Below are 20,252 nucleotides of genomic sequence, written 5' to 3' on the forward strand. Positions count from 1 at the left end.
ACTTTGCTAAGCCTTTGGAATGCTGTTAATTTTTAAAATCATTCAGAGTAGCCAATAAAATTTGTTGCAATCTAACGCAATTTCTCTTTCTCCTTATCAAGTTTTTTAAAAATAAGACTGCAAAAGAATTCCTTTAAAACAGATAATTATGGTTTTTATCTAACAATATTTTGGTTAGATTGCACTTAAAGGTACACTATATGAAAATTAGAATACAAGTTCACGCCTTTAGACTCAAGCCGCCAGACTGTGAAAATTGATTAAAAGGAAATAACCGGCTAAAATTAATTTGACATGGGGTACGGGAAAACATGTACAATATAATATAGCAAAACTCCCTAATCTAACTCATTAAATTTTACTTTGAATTAAATATCGACGCTAACATGCTGCTTCAAAATTTTATTATATTGATTTTGCTGGCCAGTCTCATGGATAAATCTACTGCAAAAGTATCCGATGGTTACAAATGGTGTACGGTGGTTAGAGATGGAATTTGTGCAAATTAAAGTATTTATTTATTTCCAATAAATATAATTACCAAAAAAAGTTGCATTCAATTGATTTATAAAAAAAATTATCGCCACATGGTTTTAAAAACACATTTATCCTAACTTACAAGTTACACACATGTTTTTTATCATTCGCGAACTGGACAAAATAATGCTTTGAATAAGCCATTGGCTTTTATCAGACTACAGTTGTTCAACTGAAAACGTTTGAAAAGCATCGAAAATGCCAGTTCAACCAAGTTTATTTTCGGTTATGGTTAAGATTCTCTTTCTTAGAGCCACTGTTATGGCCAAACCCAATTCAGAAACTCTTATACAAAACATCCTTGGGGTCTTCGCAAAGAACACAAGCCTCAGCAATGGTGAGCTTCCTATGGTCAGCAATTATTTCTGTCCGCTCATCCTGCTCTTCATTTGGATAGTCTCTATATGTAAGGTTTATAGTCCCTTTTAACAAACTGCTTAACTTTTGTATACCCCCAGGTATTTTAATTTGTACCTGCGTATACTGCAGGTTCGTTAAATCGGAAACATTCACCACCTACGACTCGAACAGCTTTGAGATGCAGGATGTTCATATCCTGGAGCCCACACTCAAACATGTTAAAGGATGTGCTTGCTTGGAGTGCCTGCATCGTCAGTTGGCCAAGGAACTGGAAAAGAAAAATGTAATGTGAATGGAATAATAACTACAGTTTATGTTCGATTTCGTACAAGATTTACGTTTAATTGTAGGTAATAACCAAAGGTATAGTTCTGCAAGAACGTTTTTTGAATAAAATATAACTTTGAGATTCATGATTTTATCGTAAATAGCTGCAAATATCGAAGTAAATTAATTCAGGTAATTAATTATGGTATAGTCATCCAATACCTTGGTCTTCATTGAAAATTTGTATGTATTAGTTTGATATTTAAGAAAATATAACTTTGAGATTAAAGTTTTTATCTAAAATAGCTGCAGATACCCAAGTTGGTAATAGCACAAGACTTACTTTTCTTTCTACATAGTTAAATGCAATAGTTAAAGTTCTTTTAGAACTTGGTTAAAGTACTTTCATATTTGGTAACATTTTGATTTTTTTGGAATGAGTTAGGTAATGCAAACTTTAAAGTATTAAATAGTGATTAGTCCTAATTGACATCCAACTTGGACAAAGTCAAGACGTCCTCGTGAATGGGAGACAATGTTAGTTTCATATTGTGATCCCTGACCAAATCACAAATCATTCGAAACTGTTTGTCCGAAAACATTTTACGGGAAAATCCTATCGATTTCTTTCCAGAGCTCTCGAACTCTTTGATTAAATCCTCTATTTCATCTTTGAAACTCTGATCCTTGGCTTCCTTCTCCACCTCAGCTGCCGTTTTCGGGGCGCCTGATTGTGAATTCTTTGCCGAAAAAGCCCGCGACCACAAATCGCGGGTGGCCTCCTGGTACTGGCTGATTCTCTTGTCCATGCTGATAATCTCATCGCTTATCTCCTTGTTCTCCGGCTGCTTGGCCTGGGCCTGAAGAAAGACCTTACGGGCACGGTCATAATCACCCAAGGCGGACAGGGCGCGACCCTCTTGGAAGAGAGCCTTGCAAGAGGGATCGTTCTCGGTCAGACGGCGCAGGGACTTCATCATGATGCAGACGCGCTGCGGCTTGTTCAGCTTATTGTAGACGATCATCAGGTTTTGCTGAAACGATTTACGAAAGATAATCAATAATCGAACTAAAAATTTGTTTTACTTAGATTAAGAAAATCGTAAGATTATTATCTTTAACTCAGCTCATGTAATAAGCTTTCTTGGTTCTTACAGTCAAGGTTATCAGCAGTGCGGTTTGCCTGCGCTCCTCCTCGTCATTGGCCATTCGGCAGTAATTCAAGGAATTGACTGCCCTTTCGAAGGCAGTCGCCGCATTCCGATAGCTCCCGCGCTTCACGCAATCCTTGCCATGGAGATGCAAGTCCTGCGCCTTGGGATAGACCACGCAGAACTTGTCGCGATCCTCCTTGGGGATCGCATCGATGGCCTCCGCATCGCCTATAAGCGAGAAGTCGATGACCTCAACCTTGAAGAGCCCGTCCGCCTTGGGCTTGATGCGTGGTGGACATCCCAGTTCCCGGAAGAGCAGCTTGTAAGAGATGATGAACTCGGCCTGTTCGTATGGGCGCATGGTACGCACAGCGGCCTCCAGTCCCTCGAGCACCATTTTCTGGCCAGTCTCGAACTCGAACTTGGTTCCCCGCAGCATGGAAGAGTCGAAGGGATGGCTATCGCCCTCCCAGTAGCCACTGTACCTGATCGAAACCCTGGCCTTTTCCGGCACCAGATCTCGCTCCACGTGACCCTCGCGGGTGATCCGTTTGTAGATGTATTCATCGATCTTGTTCATCAGGGCACGCAGCTCGTCAAAGGACTGCGTCCACGGGGAAAGCAGAGCCACGTTATCCACGTCCTCGGCATCCTCATAGTCGCTGTCGCTCTCGCCACCCAGAAAATCGTTACTGCCATTATTATTCTGATGTGACATGTCCACCTCGAATTCAGCGCCGTTTTTCACAAGTTCCCTGCAGTAGTAACCAAATCATGGTTATGCCCACGTGCTTATTGCAGAATTGATGTTTAATGACTTACGCAAAGGACAAGGGCTCCTTGAGCAACTGGGGGCTGCAGGGAAAGTAGGACTCTTCCATAATTAAAAGAAATCTTATATTTTTTCCGTTGAGAAATTTCCGAAATTGCGCTTTAGTTTGTATTGTTGAAAAGAGACGGAGCTTTCTAGTGATGGCTTAGTTTTGCAATCGATTTTCTGTTTCGATAGCGATAAAGGATTTGATAGTAATCAAATTCAAATTGAAAAGGCATTCAAAATTAAAATTTTCTTATTTAAAACCAAAATTTCCGCTTTATCAAGAATATTTTCAGGTTTAAAGTCGTACAAATAAATACAATTAAAAATATTTAACTCTGCGCTGAAATATCTTATAAATTTCAAATACGTAAGAATATGCGCACTAACTATTCACATCTCTGTAAACTATAAATCTTTGAAAATAAACAAAAAAATTTAATGACCCATTATTTCTTTTCAAAATCTACTCCGTAATGCTACATCAGCAGTCAACATAGCAAAGACGCTGTGTATGTATCGCCTATTAGAACAAAGATTGCTACAGCAACACATCACTTCCGTTTAATATGAATGTTTATTCAAAATTGAACACTTATCGCTCTCCAAACACAAGCACTCCAACGAGAAAATCTTTTTGTAGTGTAATAATAAAAAACTAACAAACATAATGAGGAATGCATTCTTAATGGCGTTGTGTAATGCTCATCATGCGATATGCGGTATGACTATGATTTGTATAATAAAGGGGGCTATTCTAAGGATGCAGTAAATAATATAAGGTATTTGACGATTCCCCGTTCACTTCTTTAGCAGCTTGCTCATGTCTTTGTTCTGCTTGTGGATCTTTAAGTCGACATCTTCGATTTTATAGTTCATATTATCCAGCAGTTCGTTCTGCGACTCAATTTCGCCACCCAGATCAGTGGCCAACATCTTTAGCACCGACAGATTGCTGCACATTTCCTCCAAATTGGCATCGATCTGGGCCTGGAAGGGATTTCCCGCTTGCCGCTGGGTACGGTAGGTACTGCTGGGATCGCCGCGTAGCTGGCTTACTGGATGATTGTCGTAGCGCTCGGCTGGAGAAAGCGGAGCGGAGGGACTTGCTCCGCCACAAGCACCCAAATCAATGTTGCTATTGGCCTCCTGGGAGGACTGACTGGCCGTGGGCGAACCGGCAGCGGAGGAGGGCTGATCCCGGTTGCCGGAGAGGTAGTTTTTCAGGCCGCCAAAGACGCTCTTAAGGCCAGTCAGGTGCCGCTGGCTAAAGCGCAGCGTAGAGTTGATCTCATCCAGCTGGTGGGAGGTCTTCTCCAACTGCTCCCTTTGCTTGGCCAGCTCCACGGCCGTGGCCTTGCCCACCTCCTGGGTTTCGTAGAGCAAGCCTTGGGATGAAAAAAATACATATTTGAATTACGCCCCTTAATTGGCTGGCAATTGACCCCCTTGGTTACGGTTACCCAAGCTCTTGTTGGTGGAGTCCAGAGTTCGCTGCTCGATGGCCCTCCTCTTTTCCGCATAAGCCAGTCGCTGGGCGGCCACCGAGGGCGATGAGGTTATCTCGTCTTCGTCATCATCCTCAATTTCAAAGGGATTAGTGCTCCGCTGCTGCGGAGCCTTGGGTGCTCCAGTTCGCTTGTTCTGCAAAAAAAGCTCATCGTCCACGTCCTCGAACTTGTCCACGTCATCAAAGTGATTGTTTACTGGCTGCAGGTAATTATAGGCCATCTTAGGGACAAGATAAATTTCCAAATTGTCTAATTTTGTTGTGTTTTCATAAACTTTTATATTCTTTGTTGTTGTCCGTCGATTAAGAAATATCGATTGCAATAGGGATGGTAGCAAAGTAGACACTAAAACTAGCTAGTTTAACAGATGCGATGACTCCCACCGATATATTAAAATATATATCTAAAAATTGAAAGCATTAATTTACTGAACAGCAACAAAGAAATTTCAAATTTCTTTATTTAACTTAAGCTCTTAAGTCATGATTCATTTAGTACTGGTAAAATACTATGATATTATTATAAGTACTGTGTAATAAGCTTAAAATTAAGATTAAGCCGAGTTCAGGGACGGAATGTTTGTTCAAATTTCAATTAAGCAAATTACTTTTTAATGAGCAAAACGAAAAATCACTTTTATAGAATCCCCCTCCTGCCACTTTGGCGGGAAAAAAGTAGCTTGCCATCACTGACGGATATCGAACCAGCGTTTCTATCAATTTTCCAGCAGGCGTCGCAGTTTTTTGTAACTTTTTGGAACTGAATAGGACAGAAACTTTAGTTTAATTTAGCAAATTGCAGCAGCCGAACGTCACAAGGTTCAGGACACTCGTCGGCGATCGAGAACAGCTTCAAATGCATTGCAAATCACACTTTGTGGCCGCGTCATGTGCGGCGCTGCTTCTGCTGGCGGCGGCAGCGCAGTCGGTGGATGCGGCGACGGCGCAGTCAGGACTGCAGCCAGGTGGCAAGTTAATCGAATTGGACGAGGACAATTGGCACCTGATGCTCCAGGGCGAGTGGATGATTGAGTTGTAAGTGCGAAAGCGTATACCATTGTGTCACCCATCCACATGGCACCCCGGCAGCCCCTGACGTAATGCGAACGGGGCGTGGTGCGTCGGCTTTCTTCAGCCGGCAAGCTGGTTTTTTCTTTCTCTGGAATGCCATACATTCCTTTCTTTGTGGCATGATGACTCATCCCCTGGCATCTGGTTTAAAAACGTGTGTTTTCCTCCCATATTTTTAGCTTTGCTCCGTGGTGCCCGGCCTGCAAGAATCTGGCTCCCACATGGGAGCGTTTTGCCGGAGTTGCGAAGGATGTAAAGGTGCAGGTGGCCAAGATCGATGTGACCACCTCGCCGTCGCTCAGCGGACGCTTCTTTGTCACCGCCCTGCCCACCATCTACCAGTGAGACATATAACCCTTTAAATTTCAAGAATTATAGAATAACTATTTTAATCCCTTCCAGCGTCAAGGATGGCGAGTTCCGGCAGTATCGTGGTGCCCGGGATGGCGATGCTCTCCTCTACTTTGTGAAAAAGCAGCAGTGGCAGAGCATCGAACCGCTGTCCGCATGGAAAAAGCCCGATACCATCCATATGTCCGTGCTGTCCTACTTCTTCAAGCTGTCACACACTCTTAAGGTACGTTCACCTAGCCTGGTTATCACCTCAGTTCATTGCATGAGACATAAGCGGAAGCTTATCAGCGGAGTGATCCCCGCTGACCCAAAAGATTGGCGCCCATTACTCATTACTCTGGTCTTTGCTCTCTGCTATTGTCTTGTATGTTGGGTTCATGTACTAATAGCACACCCAAAAACTCTTTAAGGACTTCAACGGGCGCCTGCAGGAGGAATACGGCCTGCCCACGTGGGGCTCCTACGCCCTCTTCGCCATCGCCACCATCTTTGTGGGCGCCGCCCTGGGGCTGCTGCTCGTGTGCCTTGTGGACTTTGTGTATCCACCCAAGAAATCGCAGCGCCAGAGCTTTTCCGAGTCGCAGGACAATCTGGCCGAGGGCGTAGAGGATTTGGCCACCGAGGAGATCGAGGATGATGGTGAGGCCGAGGAAAACGAGGATGAGCAGCGCGAGAGTGAAGAGGAAGAACCAGAGGACGATGACGACGAGGAGGAGGAAGACAGCGAGGAGCAGGCGGGAGATCTGGCATCACAGGAGAAGGAGGCCGACAGCGAGCCGGAGAAGGCTGAGAAGCCGGAGCCCAAGCAGGCCGGAGATGCTGCGCCCGAAAAGACGGAACAGGTGCGCAAGCGCAAGCCACGCAAGGGCGATTAGGTGCAGCCGGGTCCCTCAGGATCAGCCTTAGCGATCAGAAGCGGCAACAAAAAGACTAACACACAGAATCGAGAGAAACGCAACCTCTTACCAAGCATCATTCAAGCAGAACCCCTGCTTTGCCTTTGCGCACAAAACTGATTGTTTCCCCCACTTAATCCTAGCCAGAAAACGGCACCTCATGTATTTCTTAATTATGTAAAACAAAATTATAATCTATTAAGCGAAAACAAGCGTAACAATAACTAAATTTAACTTTAGTCGTACACATGTATTTTCTTTCCCCAAGCATTGTATTTTGTGTTCTCATTGTTTTCTACACAATTATCTTCTCTTAAGCATTTCATTTGTAATTGAATTTCAATCAAATTGCAAATTGTATTAAATTTTCGTATTACAAAATAAACTAAAAACCAATTAAACTGTCTATATTAATTTAGCTGGTTTTAATATCAGTGGAACATTTGGTTTTGTTGTTAAATACTAACTCATGTCCATTAAATAACGCTAATAATCTTCGGACAATAATTCATATTTAAAGAATAGACATTCTATTTCATTTGTTTTTGAAAAACAACCCCATTCGCTTTCGATTATTTATGGCTGCTTATAATTTTACCGCAAATGTTTTCATACAATACCAGTGTTCCATAAGGTTTATTATTTTTTCATATTCAATTTTAATAAACAAGAGTCCACGGATAAGAAATGGTTTTACAAATTTATTATCAGTTTATTGTAGGAGAATATGAAATAAGAAAAATATCCCTGCAATTTCGTTTATGTGTAAAACTACAAATAATTGATATAAGATGTGTGTGGGTTGTGTGGCCGAAATTATTTAAATTTTCAAATACATAATGTTTTCAAAAGTCAAAAAAAATCGGTAACTATTTCTTAATAATAGTTTGCTGGTTGCGGCATACAAATATTCATGTCTATCTTATAAAAAGAGTACAAAATGAATATACAAATATCTCTATAAAAACGTGATTCATCTTCAGCGTTGGTTTGCCTGATCTGTTGGCACTTGTGATTTAAATCGGAATTAACTGGATTAATTACAACATTTTGATTGTTAAACAAATTATAATTCTTTCAACAAATTGCTATGGCTATTGTAAGGTTCATTCTGGGGGTTTCGGGGATAAGGTACTTGTGGTGTGTGTGTATATTATAATTTCTATATATATAAAATATATATTTGATATATATTGTTTGGTTGTAAAAGTTGTACTATTGCAGCGTATGGAGGAAGTTTGTTGGGTAGTTTTGGACTTAGGGATCAGGATAAGGATTATGACAGGGATACGGATAGTTGGTTCGTTTTGGGCTGTGGTGTGTTTTCAAATACTTTAAGTAATTGTCTGTATGTGAGTTTGAAAATTTTGCTGTTGTGAATTTCGGTTTCAGGCTGGCTTCAGTTAATTCGTATTCGTACAAAATGATTAGATGTCAACAAAAACAATTGTTAATTACTTTGAAATATTCAAAAAGCAATCGTCGTGCGTCGTCAACTGCAGCTGAAAGCAGATTCTCCAACCGAGAAGGGTTGGAATTGCTTTCAGCCCCAGATATTTGTTGTAAAATTAACTTGGGGGCCAACTTTATAACAAAGGCGCACTTCAGGCTTAAACTACTAAATAACTAATTGAGGTATGAGTGTGATGAGGCTGTCCTCTTGCAGAGCTTGCTTGATGAGTGGAAATTTTGATGGGGCCAAAAGCTGGCTGAATTTCGTAAACCGGTCTATTGCATAAAATTGCAGGTCTTCGTCCGTCGCCCATTGGGCACGGACAAGTAAAAAAGCGTAGCAAACTAGTTGGGCAAAGGAAATGGATGTGGAGATGGCAATAGCAAAGGACTGCTAGGCCACGAAATCGAGCGGCCGGTTGAAGCCACCCTTGCGATTCATGTACTGGCGGTACTTTCGCTTCAGGATTACATGCACTTCTCCGACATCGTTGCCCTCGACCTTCCTGTTCTTGGTGGTGTCGAACGTGCAGAATCCCATTGTCTTGAGCATCTCGACCTCTTCCGGCGATTTACCCTCCAGGTCTGCCTCGTTGATCTTGGGCCGGTCGGCAGCTGTAGCCGCCGCATTGTTCCTCGTCGTCCTTCGCGACGTCGATGGTCCAGAGCTGCTGTTGCCGCCGCTGCTCCCGCCGCCTCCTCCTCCGGCGCCCCTCGACCGCGATCTGCAAACCATAAATTGCATTGTGAGCTGTGAGTTTCAATACTTTTCAGTTGGTGAGTGACAGGACCAGTTGATTTGATTGCATTCGAATTGCAACGAGCCTGGGAATTAACTGGGGCGACCTTGAGCATTGTGCACCCGATTGTGCAATTTGAAGTTTTAATTAAGCGAAATGCGACACTTTGCAACCGGTCGGGTTGCTTCATTAAAGGTCTCATTTAAGACTAGGTTTTTGGCAAATAATTTGAGTTTTCATTCATAATAATTTTAGGGCCCAAAAACCAGCTAAGTAATCATAAATGCATCTGGGAACCGGCTAGGGCGGATGTCAAAAGATCTTATAATAAAAGCTTATAACCGGTTATTAATATAAAATCAAATTAATTCGTTTTAAGGAAGAAAATTAAGCTCCTAGTGACTAGTACTTCAATAAAATTATCCAAATAATAAAATTGCTTTCCATTTGATATATATAAAAAAAGATTTCTTTAAGGTTTAGCTCAAAATTTTTATGGGATATTTCCTGAAAACTTATATATTCAAGTAACCTTGCGCTTGCTTTATAAAAACAAAAAACTTTAGTTATAGATCTCTGAAGTTATAAGACAATTTCTCCCAAACTATAACAGATGTGTCTACTTCGAAATAGTTATAAGATGGCTGCAGCTCCAGTCTTTTTTATATTTTGTTTTGTATTTCGCTCTTATATGACATTGTGTAGATAACAGATAATCCTTAGACCAAGTATAAAAGGTGGTAAATGGTGTCGCTTAGGACATGTCCTCGATAAGGGCCGCTCGCAGCTTGGTCGTAACCGTGGCTGGCTGTGCCTGGTTCAGCTTGAAGACGCTCTCGATCACCGAAATCTCTGTGGCCGTGGTGTTCATGCCCACGAAGGACAGCCAGTCGTTGACCACCATGCCGGCGGCGAGTACCTCGCTGCCCCGGTTTACTGTTCCCGCCACAAGGGGAACCTGCAGCAAGGACGACAGCTCGTCCTGGTCCTGTATGCTCGTCTTGGGGTGCACCATGCCACCCTGGTTGCTCAGCACGGTGTATGAGCCCACAAGTGTGTTGTCGGCGATTGTCTGCCGGAAGACCTCTACTTTCAGTACATCCCCGATGATCTCCTCGGTCTCCTTATCCAGATCCGGGTGAACCAAGGCCACATAATCGTTGCAGGCAATGACGTTGCCAAGGGCGGACAGGCGCTCCTCCACGCGCTGGATTTTCACGGCATCCGGCAGACTGTTGCGCAGGTGCTGCAGCTCCTCATCGGTGGTGGAGTTGGGCACCAGCAGGCCGTTTCTGTTGCCCACAGTGAGGCGTCCAATAATCCGGCAGCCGCCCACATTGGCGTGCACCACTGGGATCGTCTCCGCAAGCTCCGCCTCGAAGGCGCTGTAGAAGGTCTCGGATCCGCCAATAGCCACCAGGCAGTATGTGTTGGTCAGCTTGGTGAAGACGCCGATGTCGTCGTTGTTCTCGAATTGCACGCGCAGCGCCATTTTCTCTGTATATTCCGGGTTGCTCTTCTTTTAGTGGTTACTCTCTTATCGGATTTACTGGCCTGACTGAGCCCGAATCTTTAGAGCCTCTGGATTTGGTTTATATGGCCGGAAAACTATTTAAACACCGTGATGAAATTCGCACAATTTCACTTCACGTGGTAATTTTTTATGTTGAGCCGCCAGAGCTGCATAGCCATCGATTGTCTGCCTATCGAACTGGGGGCCTATCGATACTTGCGAGTAAATAAACAAGTTCTGGGAGGGTGGTTAAAGGGGGTAAACGGGAAACTTTTTAAATACCTAGATTATTTCCATAAATCTAACTGTTTAAACACTCAATCTAAAAAGAAATGCCTAAGTTTTACTTATTTTCCTGTCGCTATTTACGATCTTATAAAGATTTTGTAATGGGGGATAGTTTACCCCCTTAAAATCTTTTGATTTAACCTGGATGCGCCCCTGATGTAACTTCTTATTTCTAGATTTTAGTCACTAGTTTTATACTTATCGATTTGGCTTTTGGTACACTACACTTTGTTATTCACCTAGAACGCCGGCCCCGCGCACGATCACGATCCCGCTCCCGTTCACGGCTGCGACTCCGGTCGCGCTCCCGGTCACGGCGACTGGGGCCCCCTCCTGCTCCTCCTCCTCCACCTGATCCTCCGGCTGGGGCCACTCCGATGGCCTCTCTTTCCCGGGAACGGCGCTCCCTGCGCTTCTTCCTTTCGGATCGCTCCTTCTCACGTCTCCTGTGTGCCGGCGAGGCGGGACTCCGACTGCGGCCCATTTCTCCGTTTCCGTTTCTGCTTGTGTGGCGGTTTAAGTACTAGATGGTTTGCCTGGGCATGAATGGGTTAGGTTATGTGGTGGCCATTCTATCTGACTATTCCAGCTCACCGTTGCTTTATGCTGTGTCTAGCATTATTTGGGCGACACCGGCGGTGGGGAAAAACGCGCTAACTTAAAACTAAAACAGAAATAAACAACGCGCGTTATCTCGCCGCGACGCCGAAACGGAATGAAGACACAAGGGATGCGATGGCCAAAACATATCAAGATATCTTTATATCGATATGCCATATCGTGACTCACGACAATACATCGAAATCGTTAACTCGATATTTTTTAAAAATGTGATCCGGCTGATATAACTGAACGAAATATCTGTAATTATTAATGATTAGTTTTACTGATAATTGTAATTATTGAATTTTCAATAACATGTTGAGCAATAAAGAAAAAAATTTGATAAAAAAACGAAGTGGTAGTTTATTATTTCTGTGTATTTATTTATAATCTATTAATCATTTACTTTTGTCTTAATAATTTTCGAATTTCACTATACCACCTACGTATAAATAAACCCGGTATATATATTTATCGTACCCAAGTTGTTAGTTAGCTTTTAGTTTTAAAAAATATATTTGTTATTTAATAAAATGTATAACAATAGAATATATTTAAATTTATTTCGATGATCATTATAATCATTAATGAGTAGCAAAATAGCATATTCTGTATATATATTTGTGATTAATAAAACTTATTCGCCATTGATAGATGAAATATACATATTTCTCCCATTATTTTTGTACCTCTAATATATATTTTAAGTATTCTTAAAAATATTCAGCGATCACAGTTCAAATGAACTACTACAATGGCGGTTCCTCTGGTTCGATCTATGATTTCGCGGTGCTGCCAACTCCTTGAAACGCAAAGAAAATGCATCTCGAAGATTAAGATACACACAACAATCCGTAAGTGCGTCAGAATTTTCAGAACCTGCGGTTCGCTAGAACTCTCGAAATAAGCAATTAAATGTTTGTGTACACCTGAATGCTATCGCGCAGTAGATAGCCCCTGAACATAGCGAAACATAGTGATCGCAACCGATCCGTCCAGTATTCAATATGTTGTCAGGTCTGCGAAATACCTCGGAGGCTGTTGCAGTTCTGGCTTCCCTGGGACTCGGTCTGGTTTTGCTCATCTTCGTGGCGACGACGCCGACATCCGTGGAGGCCACCCAGTCGGGGATTTACATAGACAATGGCAAGGATCAGACGATCATGCACCGGGTGCTGAGCGAGGACGACAAGTTGGACGTGTCCTATGAGATCCTCGAGTTCCTGGGCATCGCCGAGCGTCCTGCCCATCTGAGCAGCCACCCGTTATCAATGCGGAAGTCGGCTCCAAAGTTCCTGCTCGATGTGTATCATCGTATCACGGCTGAGGAGGGCCTGAGCAACGATCACGACCACGAGGACGATGACGACGATTCCTACGAACGTGGCCATCGGTCCAGGAGAAGTGCCGATTTCGGGGAGGAGGAGGATGAGGGCGTTGCCGGCGAGCAGAAGAACTTTATCACCGATCTGGACAAGCGAGCCATCGATGAGAGCGACATCATTATGACCTTCCTGAACAAGCGCCACCACAATGTGGACGAACTGCGTCACGAGCACGGCCGCCGTCTGTGGTTCGACGTTTCCAAGGTGCCGAACGACAATTACCTGGTGATGGCCGAGCTGCGCATCTACCAGAACTCCAACGAGGGCAAGTGGCTGACAGCAAACAGGGAGTTTACCATCACGGTCTATGCCATTGGAAACGGGCCGAAGGGCCAGCAAACCATGGAGCCGTTGTCCTCGGTGAACACCACGGGAGACTATGTCGGATGGCTGGAACTCAACGTGACCGAGGGTCTGCATGAGTGGCTGGTCAAGTCGAAGGAAAACCACGGGATCTACATTGGAGCACATGCCGTAAACCGACCAGATCGGGAGGTCAAGCTGGACGACATCGGGCTGATTCACCGCAAGGTGGACGACGAGTTCCAGCCATTCATGATCGGCTTCTTCCGGGGACCGGAGCTGATCAAGGCGACGGCCCACAGCAGTCACCACAGGAGCAAGCGTAGTGCCAGCCATCCGCGCAAGCGCAAGAAGTCGGTGTCGCCCAACAACGTTCCCCTCCTGGAACCGATGGAGAACACGCGCAGCTGCCAGATGCAGACCCTATACATAGACTTCAAGGATCTGGGCTGGCACGACTGGATCATCGCTCCGGAGGGCTATGGCGCATTCTACTGCAGCGGCGAGTGCAATTTCCCGCTCAACGCGCACATGAACGCCACAAACCACGCGATCGTCCAGACTCTGGTACACCTGCTGGAACCCAAGAAGGTGCCTAAACCCTGCTGTGCTCCGACCAGGTTGGGAGCTCTCCCCGTTCTGTACCATCTGAACGACGAGAATGTAAACCTGAAAAAGTATAGAAACATGATTGTGAAATCCTGCGGGTGCCATTGAATTCAATTTACCACTTAGTAATTAAGCAATTTAAAGCATTTCTGTGTAGATGTCCATCTCTGTACTAATCTCGAATATTTTTTATAGAAATATACAGCGTTGTACCTAACTGAAATCGGAATGAAATTTATTTAAAAAATGTTTGCAAATGGCCATAGATATCCGGATTATAATAACAAGAACTATGGCATTACTTTCAGTAAGCATAGCTGTTTATTGTCGTATCATTTAGTTAGCTGTTACTTCAACTAAAAATAGTCGTATACATAAAATCAACATTCAGGTAAAAACAAAACATAATATCAAAATGGTTCCTTAATGTTTAGATATGTATACACACTTATTTTGATTCCGATTAGTTTCCTCTTCAACATACATAACCTTCAAAATAAACATTCAGGTAAAAACAATAATACTTGCAAATACTTATGACTTCACAATGCTAAGGTATACATACTTATTATTATTATGATTCTGATTAGTTTTTACTCCAATTAAAAATGATCAAGCGAATCACTTGTAAAGTTTACATTCAGGTAAAAACAACATTATATACTGATAAACCAAATTCAGACAGCAATGATATTTGGGTTGTATACATACATACATACTAATTTTGATTCTGGCTGTGAACACACAATGAAAATATTAACCAAAAACCAAGCTTTATCGCTTGTGAATCCAATGATGTCGGAATGCAAACAGATCCATAATTAAGTTTCCGACACGTTTGTCAATTAGACAAGACATTAAGCGACCATCAAATACTGGCACGTTAACATTTAACGATATACAAGCCTCTCTAAAAGGAAAGCACATTAGATTTGAATGCTTTTTGGAGTGCATTTTATACTCACAAAATTTCATGCACTGGAATGGAGTTTCGGAAATATTCCTTCAACGTAAATACACCATTAATAGTTTTGGCTCGACTAACGCTGAGCATTAATGGTGGATCTTTTCTGTACAAAATCACAAAGATATGTCTGTTAGGTGACTCAATGGGTCTGGCAAATTTGCCGAGAACACTCTCAATATAGGCTGCAGTGCTCCTAGTGTAGAACTCCTCACATTCGCCCTCTGAGAAAAGCAGGAAAAACTGCCTCTCCACGAAATGGGAGTTAAATTGTTCGGCCTTTTGGAACAACGCCAGATTCTCATCAATTTCCCGAATCCAACTGAACTGCTCATTCACGGTCAGAAGGTACAAGGCTGGCAGCTGGATAGTTGGAAAAAAATTAGTGGACGGAGGCTTGGGAAAGCCCACGAAAGACTCCTCGCTCTCAAAGATTTTCGACAGGGTTTCCGCCAGTGCGGCATAATTTGAACCCGTTACGGTGTCGGTGTACCACATCTCGTGGTCGCTGCAGTGCTTCAGCAATTCATGGTACATTTTAAAGAAGTACTGACGCGTTCTCATGATCATCTCCGCAGATGTCTTGGACATAACCATCCAGATCCACTCATCTATAAAGAGATTTACGTTGCGATCGGTCGAAGTCGTTTGTGTGTCGCATATTTGAGAAAGTCGAAGACGGGGAGGTCCTTAGTAAATAAATCATACATATAAGACTATAAAAAATGTATGTCTTATGAGCTTACCAGAAAATAAGGCCACTGCCAAGGGTACAACTAAGGTGGCATATATAATATGGTTCTTTTGCTTGGTGCACACAATCCATGGTGTGCGAAAATTCAAAGCCGAAGTGTTTAAAGGCTCCAAAAAGTCACGCAACACTGTGTTGGGATGCAGGTAAACATTCCCGGAAAAGGCTGATTTCAAACAATTTTTTCCGGTATCTACGGCACAAATATTTGGATACATGCCGCCCGTCAAGGCCGCCTTCACAATATGCCAATTTCCAGACATCTGGTTAAGGTTCAGAATGCTCAGCTTTCCACGACTGTGAATCAAATTGGATGCCCGCAAGGAGCTTACAAGCTCGGTGCGCGTGAAGCTGAGTTGTTCCATCAATCCGTTTAGCACAAAGTCATATTCATCCGTCAGATATAGTGGCGCTATCTTGTTACGCAGTCGTTTTTGCCATTCCTGAAATAGGCGCACGAAGATGAAATGATCGGAAAGCTGATTATCGGCCAGGCGTGCCCGCTCGTTCTTTATGCGTTTTTGGATGTAAATGGTGAATCTGTCCCACAAGTGATCGATGTCCTCGTTGAACGGAATGCCCAGCGGATCTGCCGTGGACAACGAGCTTACAATGGTGAGTATTGGATCCAGGCACCGCAGCAGTATGCCAAAGATCAGCATACGGCCGAGTTGGCAAGGAACAGGGATGTCTTGCAACCGGCAACCAAGCCAAGTCACCTCCTCAGTCTCATCCAGCACGTCTATTTTCTTGAGGAACTGCACGGCATGATGCACGTTGATCAGCGGCGGGGGTGAGATTGTTAAGCCAAGGTATTCACTAATTATCATGTTGGGCGATAGTAGTTTAACCGTCAAACAGATCTTGTCCAGCTCCATGGTTTTCAGGCGTGGCTGACTGGTCTCCCCCAGCTCTTCAAAAGCCTCTTTGGATATCAAACGAAAGCATTGCGCATCAGCAGCTAGAGAAAAATAGTTTAAGCTAGTTATTTTAGTCCACATATTACTAGTACTAACCCTCCAGATCGAGAACTAACTCTCTTCGCAGGAGGCAATCCTTGGCCACCCATTCGTATCGATCCTCCCCGCTGTAGGTGCTGCTATCATATATGTGGTTCAGCCGACAGGCGGTATCTATTTCGTACTTAAAAGAGACCTTCAGGAAGAGCGATTCGATTATATCCGTGGTGAGGACCACCTTCACGGTGTCCTCGCGAGCATTGATCAAAGCATCGATATATTCTTTTCTCATGTTCTCGTGCAACAGGAAAATGGAGAACTCCTGCAAATTGCCGGTCAGACAGTGACTCAATAGCATATAGTTTAGCTTAACAATATGGTAATAGGTTGGCAAAATTATGAGGATGTTGCCTGAAAAACAGAGATGCCGAGTGAAGTGGTTTAGGTTCATTAAAAATACTCGTTTACATAAGTTTAAAGATTACACAAGTAAGAACCAATAGACCTATTAGACTTATTTTAATAGTGTTTGCTTTAAATGGGTTTAATTTATTAAATCTGATTTACAAAGTTACCTATACATAAATAAACGCGGCACTCCTTCATTCGTATAAACTAGGTTTTAAGACAGACACACATTAATAAAATAGATCGATATTACTAAATGGCTTTGACATCTTCGGCTAAAACTAATATAACTATTTAACAGACATAGGCATGTATGTGTTTTCGTGTGAGGCGGCGCGACATCTGGTCGGTGATTTGTTCACAGGGTGAGGATATAGCAGTATCTGAGTTAACTGGCACTTAGGGCTACGAGCGCGGCTCGCTCTCCAAGGCCTTGATTTGCCGCAGGATCTCCGACTTCTTTTTCACCTTGTCCAGCTGATCCTTGTCAAGCTTCTTCTGCTCGCCGGCCTGTATCCTACTTTCGATCTGTTCGATTTCGCGGACTTTTTTGCGCAGCTTTTTCAATTGCTTGGCGGGATCCACCTCCTGAGATCCGTCCAGTTTAAGGGTGTCCTCCAAGGCCCTGGACAACGAGTTGATCTCCCGGCTGCCAGAGGGCTGCTGATTGACTTTTGGCGGCGGACACGTGCTGGGCGGCGACACAACTAGGACGCCGGGCGTCGGCGCTTTTGGCTGCCTGGCCGCATCCTTGTCCTGCTTCTTGGCCTTGGTCCGCTCCTGCTTCTCGCGCTCCTTCTTGGATTCGGCGGCCACCAGGGGACACATGCCAGGCGGCACTCCGGCCTGACTCCGCTGGGCCACGAACTGCTTGCCCTTGCTCTCGTACAGCGGCACCTCCTCCTGTGGCACGTAGCCATCCTTGACGCGACGCGCCTTGCGCCAGGTGCCATCCGGCCGCTTGGTGGCCGGGATGAACTTGCCCTCGCTGCTCTGTAGATAGGTGCTCATCTTGCTGCTTCTATAAAAAACAATGCCCAATTGCCTGGCGATACTAATCGATAGCTTTCATTGAAGATGGAACTTTTTGCGCGGCGTTGAGGGCATCACTTCCCGCGATAAATCGCATTCAAGCTGATGGAACAAGTCACTACAGGACCGTTATTAACCAATTTTGAACCCATAGCTTAAAAACTAACTCCTTGAATAGGGACTTGTATAAGGCATAAACAAAAGTCTTTTCTAGTTAATATTTAATTTCTAGCATAAGTCTTAGCTCAATCCTTTAGTACCTGATAATTTTACTTAATATTCAACTAATTAGATTAAAAATAAGCTCAGTAATACAATCCCTGATCATCTTTAAAAAAGATAAAGTACACTCACCTGGTGAATACTCCGGTTTGGTGCGCAACAGATACATGATGTCTATTATAAGATCGTAGTCCACGAAATCCGGCTTTGCGCTTTTCACCACATAGCCGTGCAGGCTGTAGTTGTTCAGGACATCTATGCACTCGTGATTTCCATTCATAGCTGCCACTGAAATGGCATTTTGTTGGTAGAGGTCCACTATATAGGGATCGGCGCCCATATAGAGAAGCAGTCGGAGATGACTGGAGTTGTTCAGCTCGGAAGCAATGTGCACCGCCGTCCTGCCGTTCATGGAGTGCCGGTAGTTGACCGGAACTAAATCATAGTTCACGGCATAAAGAAAAGGACGAATGGCCGCATCTGTTCCCAATTCTGCGTAGGCCTGCAGGCACTTGTCCATCTGTTCGTTGCGCTGGCTTTGGGTGCGGAAAGCGTCCGGAATCTCCTTGTAAACGTCCGGACCCCTGTGGATCCCGGCAAGGGCAATGCAACTGTGCAGGTCGTCCAAGTAGGAAATGCGAGGCCTTTCCTCCGGCAGCTGGTTCTTCATATTCAGCTCCGATCCCTCGCCAAAGAATTCGGTGAACTTTTTCGTTTCGCCCATCTGCGAAAGCAGCACCACCCTCAGGTTTGGGTTGCTGTTCAAGCCCTCGCGGATCTCGCTGAGCAGAATATCGGTATATGGATCATGCAGATGCACATCGTTTATCACGAGGTGACTGATATTGGTGAACTTATGGTTGGCCAGGGAGCGCAGAAAGTACTGGGCCGTCGAAAAGATGATGAAGGTGTTGCAGCTGACAGAGCTCAGGTGCGGAAGTTGGATGCCCACAGTCTCGCCAAGTTGCTCGCCAAAGAAGTTGGCCATCCGCTGGCTGTTGTAGATGGCCACAATGCCCTCCCGCTCGATGCAGATGATCTTGGCATTGGACTTCTTGGTCTGGCAGTCATCGAGGATGAGTAGTGGCAGGAACACGGACTTGTCCCAGGAGAGGTTCGCGTTGATGACGATCACCCGGTTGGAGTATAGGGGCCACATGATCTCGCCGCGCATCAGGTGACCCGGAAAGCTGGTGAGAAAATTGCTCTGTGTCTCCGTCCAAAAGCGCGGATTCGGCGGCCGGATGGCGGACAGGGGAAGATGTAGCGACGGCATGTCGGCGGCATTGGGCTTTTGAGTGACCATATCCCCGCTGAGCTCCAAATCGTCCTTGCCCATGAAGGATTTTTTGCCCAGCAGGGTGAACATGTTTAGCGTGGCACCCGACGACATGGTCAGCGTCTTGGGCTCCTCCAGGTAGTGGCGACAAGACTGTTTGTAGACCTTTACGCAGCCGTTGCCATTGCTGTGGACAATCTGCGATCGGAGTCCCAAAGAGCGGGCGCAATTCACGAAGGCTTCGTGCTCGCTGGTGCGGAATGTGCACGGAAATTGCTGGCAGCAGCGCCTGCCGGCTATAAAATACAGCAGCTGCTGCGGAATAAACTTTTCCTGTATTATCTTGTTCATTTCGCAAGAGATCGCATATGTGTGCAATGGAATTCAGAAAACTACATGTGTCAAAATATCCGCGTCTCTGAAACAAATTCCGTTATTGCCGGGCTTCGTTAGAATAATGGAATATCGGAATGAAACACGCAGGGTTGTATTCTGCTTGATGCAAAGCTTGTTCATTGGGGATACTCCTTTATCTTTACTCAAACAATTTTATGTGAAGCACCAAAATATGTTCGATGAGTAACCACATTTTAAATTTTAACATTCAAAACAAAATAAAGAAAAGTTTATACAGGCAATAATATGACAGCTTAAGTAGACAATTAACCGACCCTTCTGAAATCGTATATGTCGACCATATTGGGCTGAGCAAAATAAAATAATCTTAAAAAAAAACGGTAATTAGGTTGGTTGTTTTTATGGACCTTAGAAATAATAT

The 20,252-nt window shown here is 44.1% G+C and overlaps 9 protein-coding genes across 11 annotated transcripts; 3 read left to right on the plus strand and 6 right to left on the minus strand.

Moving 5' to 3' along the window:
• Window positions 1–382: 382 nt before the first annotated feature.
• LOC108040793 lies at window positions 383–1,189 on the plus strand. The gene is made up of 2 exons (XM_017118403.1): window positions 383–943; window positions 996–1,189. Exons 1-2 carry the CDS (start codon window positions 736–738, stop codon window positions 1,187–1,189), a joined length of 402 nt encoding a protein of 133 aa, XP_016973892.1. The 5' UTR covers window positions 383–735.
• Window positions 1,190–1,207: 18 nt separating this feature from the next.
• Window positions 1,208–3,298, minus strand: LOC108040872 (inactive peptidyl-prolyl cis-trans isomerase shutdown). Its single transcript, XM_017118526.2, has 3 exons — window positions 3,141–3,298; window positions 2,320–3,073; window positions 1,208–2,198 (listed from the first exon to the last, which is right to left on the minus strand). Exons 1-3 carry the CDS (start codon window positions 3,197–3,199, stop codon window positions 1,647–1,649), a joined length of 1,365 nt encoding a protein of 454 aa, XP_016974015.1. The 5' UTR covers window positions 3,200–3,298; the 3' UTR covers window positions 1,208–1,646.
• Window positions 3,299–3,693: 395 nt separating this feature from the next.
• On the minus strand, window positions 3,694–4,970 carry LOC108040873 (synaptosomal-associated protein 29). The gene is made up of 2 exons (XM_017118527.1): window positions 4,599–4,970; window positions 3,694–4,523 (listed from the first exon to the last, which is right to left on the minus strand). Exons 1-2 carry the CDS (start codon window positions 4,864–4,866, stop codon window positions 3,937–3,939), a joined length of 855 nt encoding a protein of 284 aa, XP_016974016.1. The 5' UTR covers window positions 4,867–4,970; the 3' UTR covers window positions 3,694–3,936.
• A 370-nt stretch (window positions 4,971–5,340) lies between these two features.
• On the plus strand, window positions 5,341–7,367 carry LOC108040857 (thioredoxin-related transmembrane protein 1). 2 transcript variants are annotated; one of them, XM_017118508.1, is made up of 4 exons: window positions 5,341–5,680; window positions 5,896–6,057; window positions 6,119–6,293; window positions 6,460–7,367. In XM_017118508.1, the coding sequence occupies exons 1-4, from the start codon at window positions 5,502–5,504 to the stop codon at window positions 6,943–6,945; spliced, it is 1,002 nt and encodes a 333-aa protein (XP_016973997.1). In that variant the 5' UTR covers window positions 5,341–5,501; the 3' UTR covers window positions 6,946–7,367. The 2 variants fall into 2 exon arrangements, with proteins under 2 accessions (XP_016973997.1, XP_016973999.1); XM_017118510.1 differs by having other exon boundaries at window positions 6,481–7,367.
• A 287-nt stretch (window positions 7,368–7,654) lies between these two features.
• On the minus strand, window positions 7,655–11,695 carry LOC108040860 (U4/U6.U5 small nuclear ribonucleoprotein 27 kDa protein). Its single transcript, XM_017118512.2, has 3 exons — window positions 11,554–11,695; window positions 11,199–11,495; window positions 7,655–9,143 (listed from the first exon to the last, which is right to left on the minus strand). The coding sequence occupies exons 2-3, from the start codon at window positions 11,441–11,443 to the stop codon at window positions 8,813–8,815; spliced, it is 576 nt and encodes a 191-aa protein (XP_016974001.1). The 5' UTR covers window positions 11,444–11,495; window positions 11,554–11,695; the 3' UTR covers window positions 7,655–8,812.
• On the minus strand, window positions 9,815–10,865 carry LOC108040859 (eukaryotic translation initiation factor 6). The gene has a single exon (XM_017118511.2). It carries the CDS (start codon window positions 10,648–10,650, stop codon window positions 9,913–9,915), a length of 738 nt encoding a protein of 245 aa, XP_016974000.1. The 5' UTR covers window positions 10,651–10,865; the 3' UTR covers window positions 9,815–9,912.
• A 667-nt stretch (window positions 11,696–12,362) lies between the features above and the next one.
• On the plus strand, window positions 12,363–14,082 carry LOC108040862 (protein 60A). Its single transcript, XM_017118515.2, has one exon. The coding sequence runs from the start codon at window positions 12,570–12,572 to the stop codon at window positions 13,965–13,967; it is 1,398 nt and encodes a 465-aa protein (XP_016974004.1). The 5' UTR covers window positions 12,363–12,569; the 3' UTR covers window positions 13,968–14,082.
• Window positions 14,083–14,520: 438 nt separating this feature from the next.
• LOC108040861 (benign gonial cell neoplasm protein) lies at window positions 14,521–19,956 on the minus strand. Of its 2 annotated transcripts, none has more exons than XM_017118514.2 (5): window positions 18,328–19,956; window positions 16,591–16,944; window positions 15,570–16,535; window positions 14,825–15,434; window positions 14,521–14,769 (listed from the first exon to the last, which is right to left on the minus strand). In XM_017118514.2, exons 1-5 carry the CDS (start codon window positions 19,823–19,825, stop codon window positions 14,634–14,636), a joined length of 3,564 nt encoding a protein of 1,187 aa, XP_016974003.1. In that variant the 5' UTR covers window positions 19,826–19,956; the 3' UTR covers window positions 14,521–14,633. The 2 variants fall into 2 exon arrangements, with proteins under 2 accessions (XP_016974003.1, XP_016974002.1); XM_017118513.2 differs by having other exon boundaries at window positions 14,825–15,512.
• Window positions 17,062–17,988, minus strand: LOC108040863 (partner of Y14 and mago). The gene has a single exon (XM_017118516.2). It carries the CDS (start codon window positions 17,950–17,952, stop codon window positions 17,347–17,349), a length of 606 nt encoding a protein of 201 aa, XP_016974005.1. The 5' UTR covers window positions 17,953–17,988; the 3' UTR covers window positions 17,062–17,346.
• Window positions 19,957–20,252: the final 296 nt, after the last annotated feature.

Source organism: Drosophila rhopaloa, unplaced genomic scaffold, assembly GCF_018152115.1.
Source record: "Drosophila rhopaloa isolate 14029-0021.01 unplaced genomic scaffold, ASM1815211v1 contig_115, whole genome shotgun sequence".
Classification (NCBI taxonomy): domain Eukaryota; kingdom Metazoa; phylum Arthropoda; class Insecta; order Diptera; family Drosophilidae; genus Drosophila; species Drosophila rhopaloa.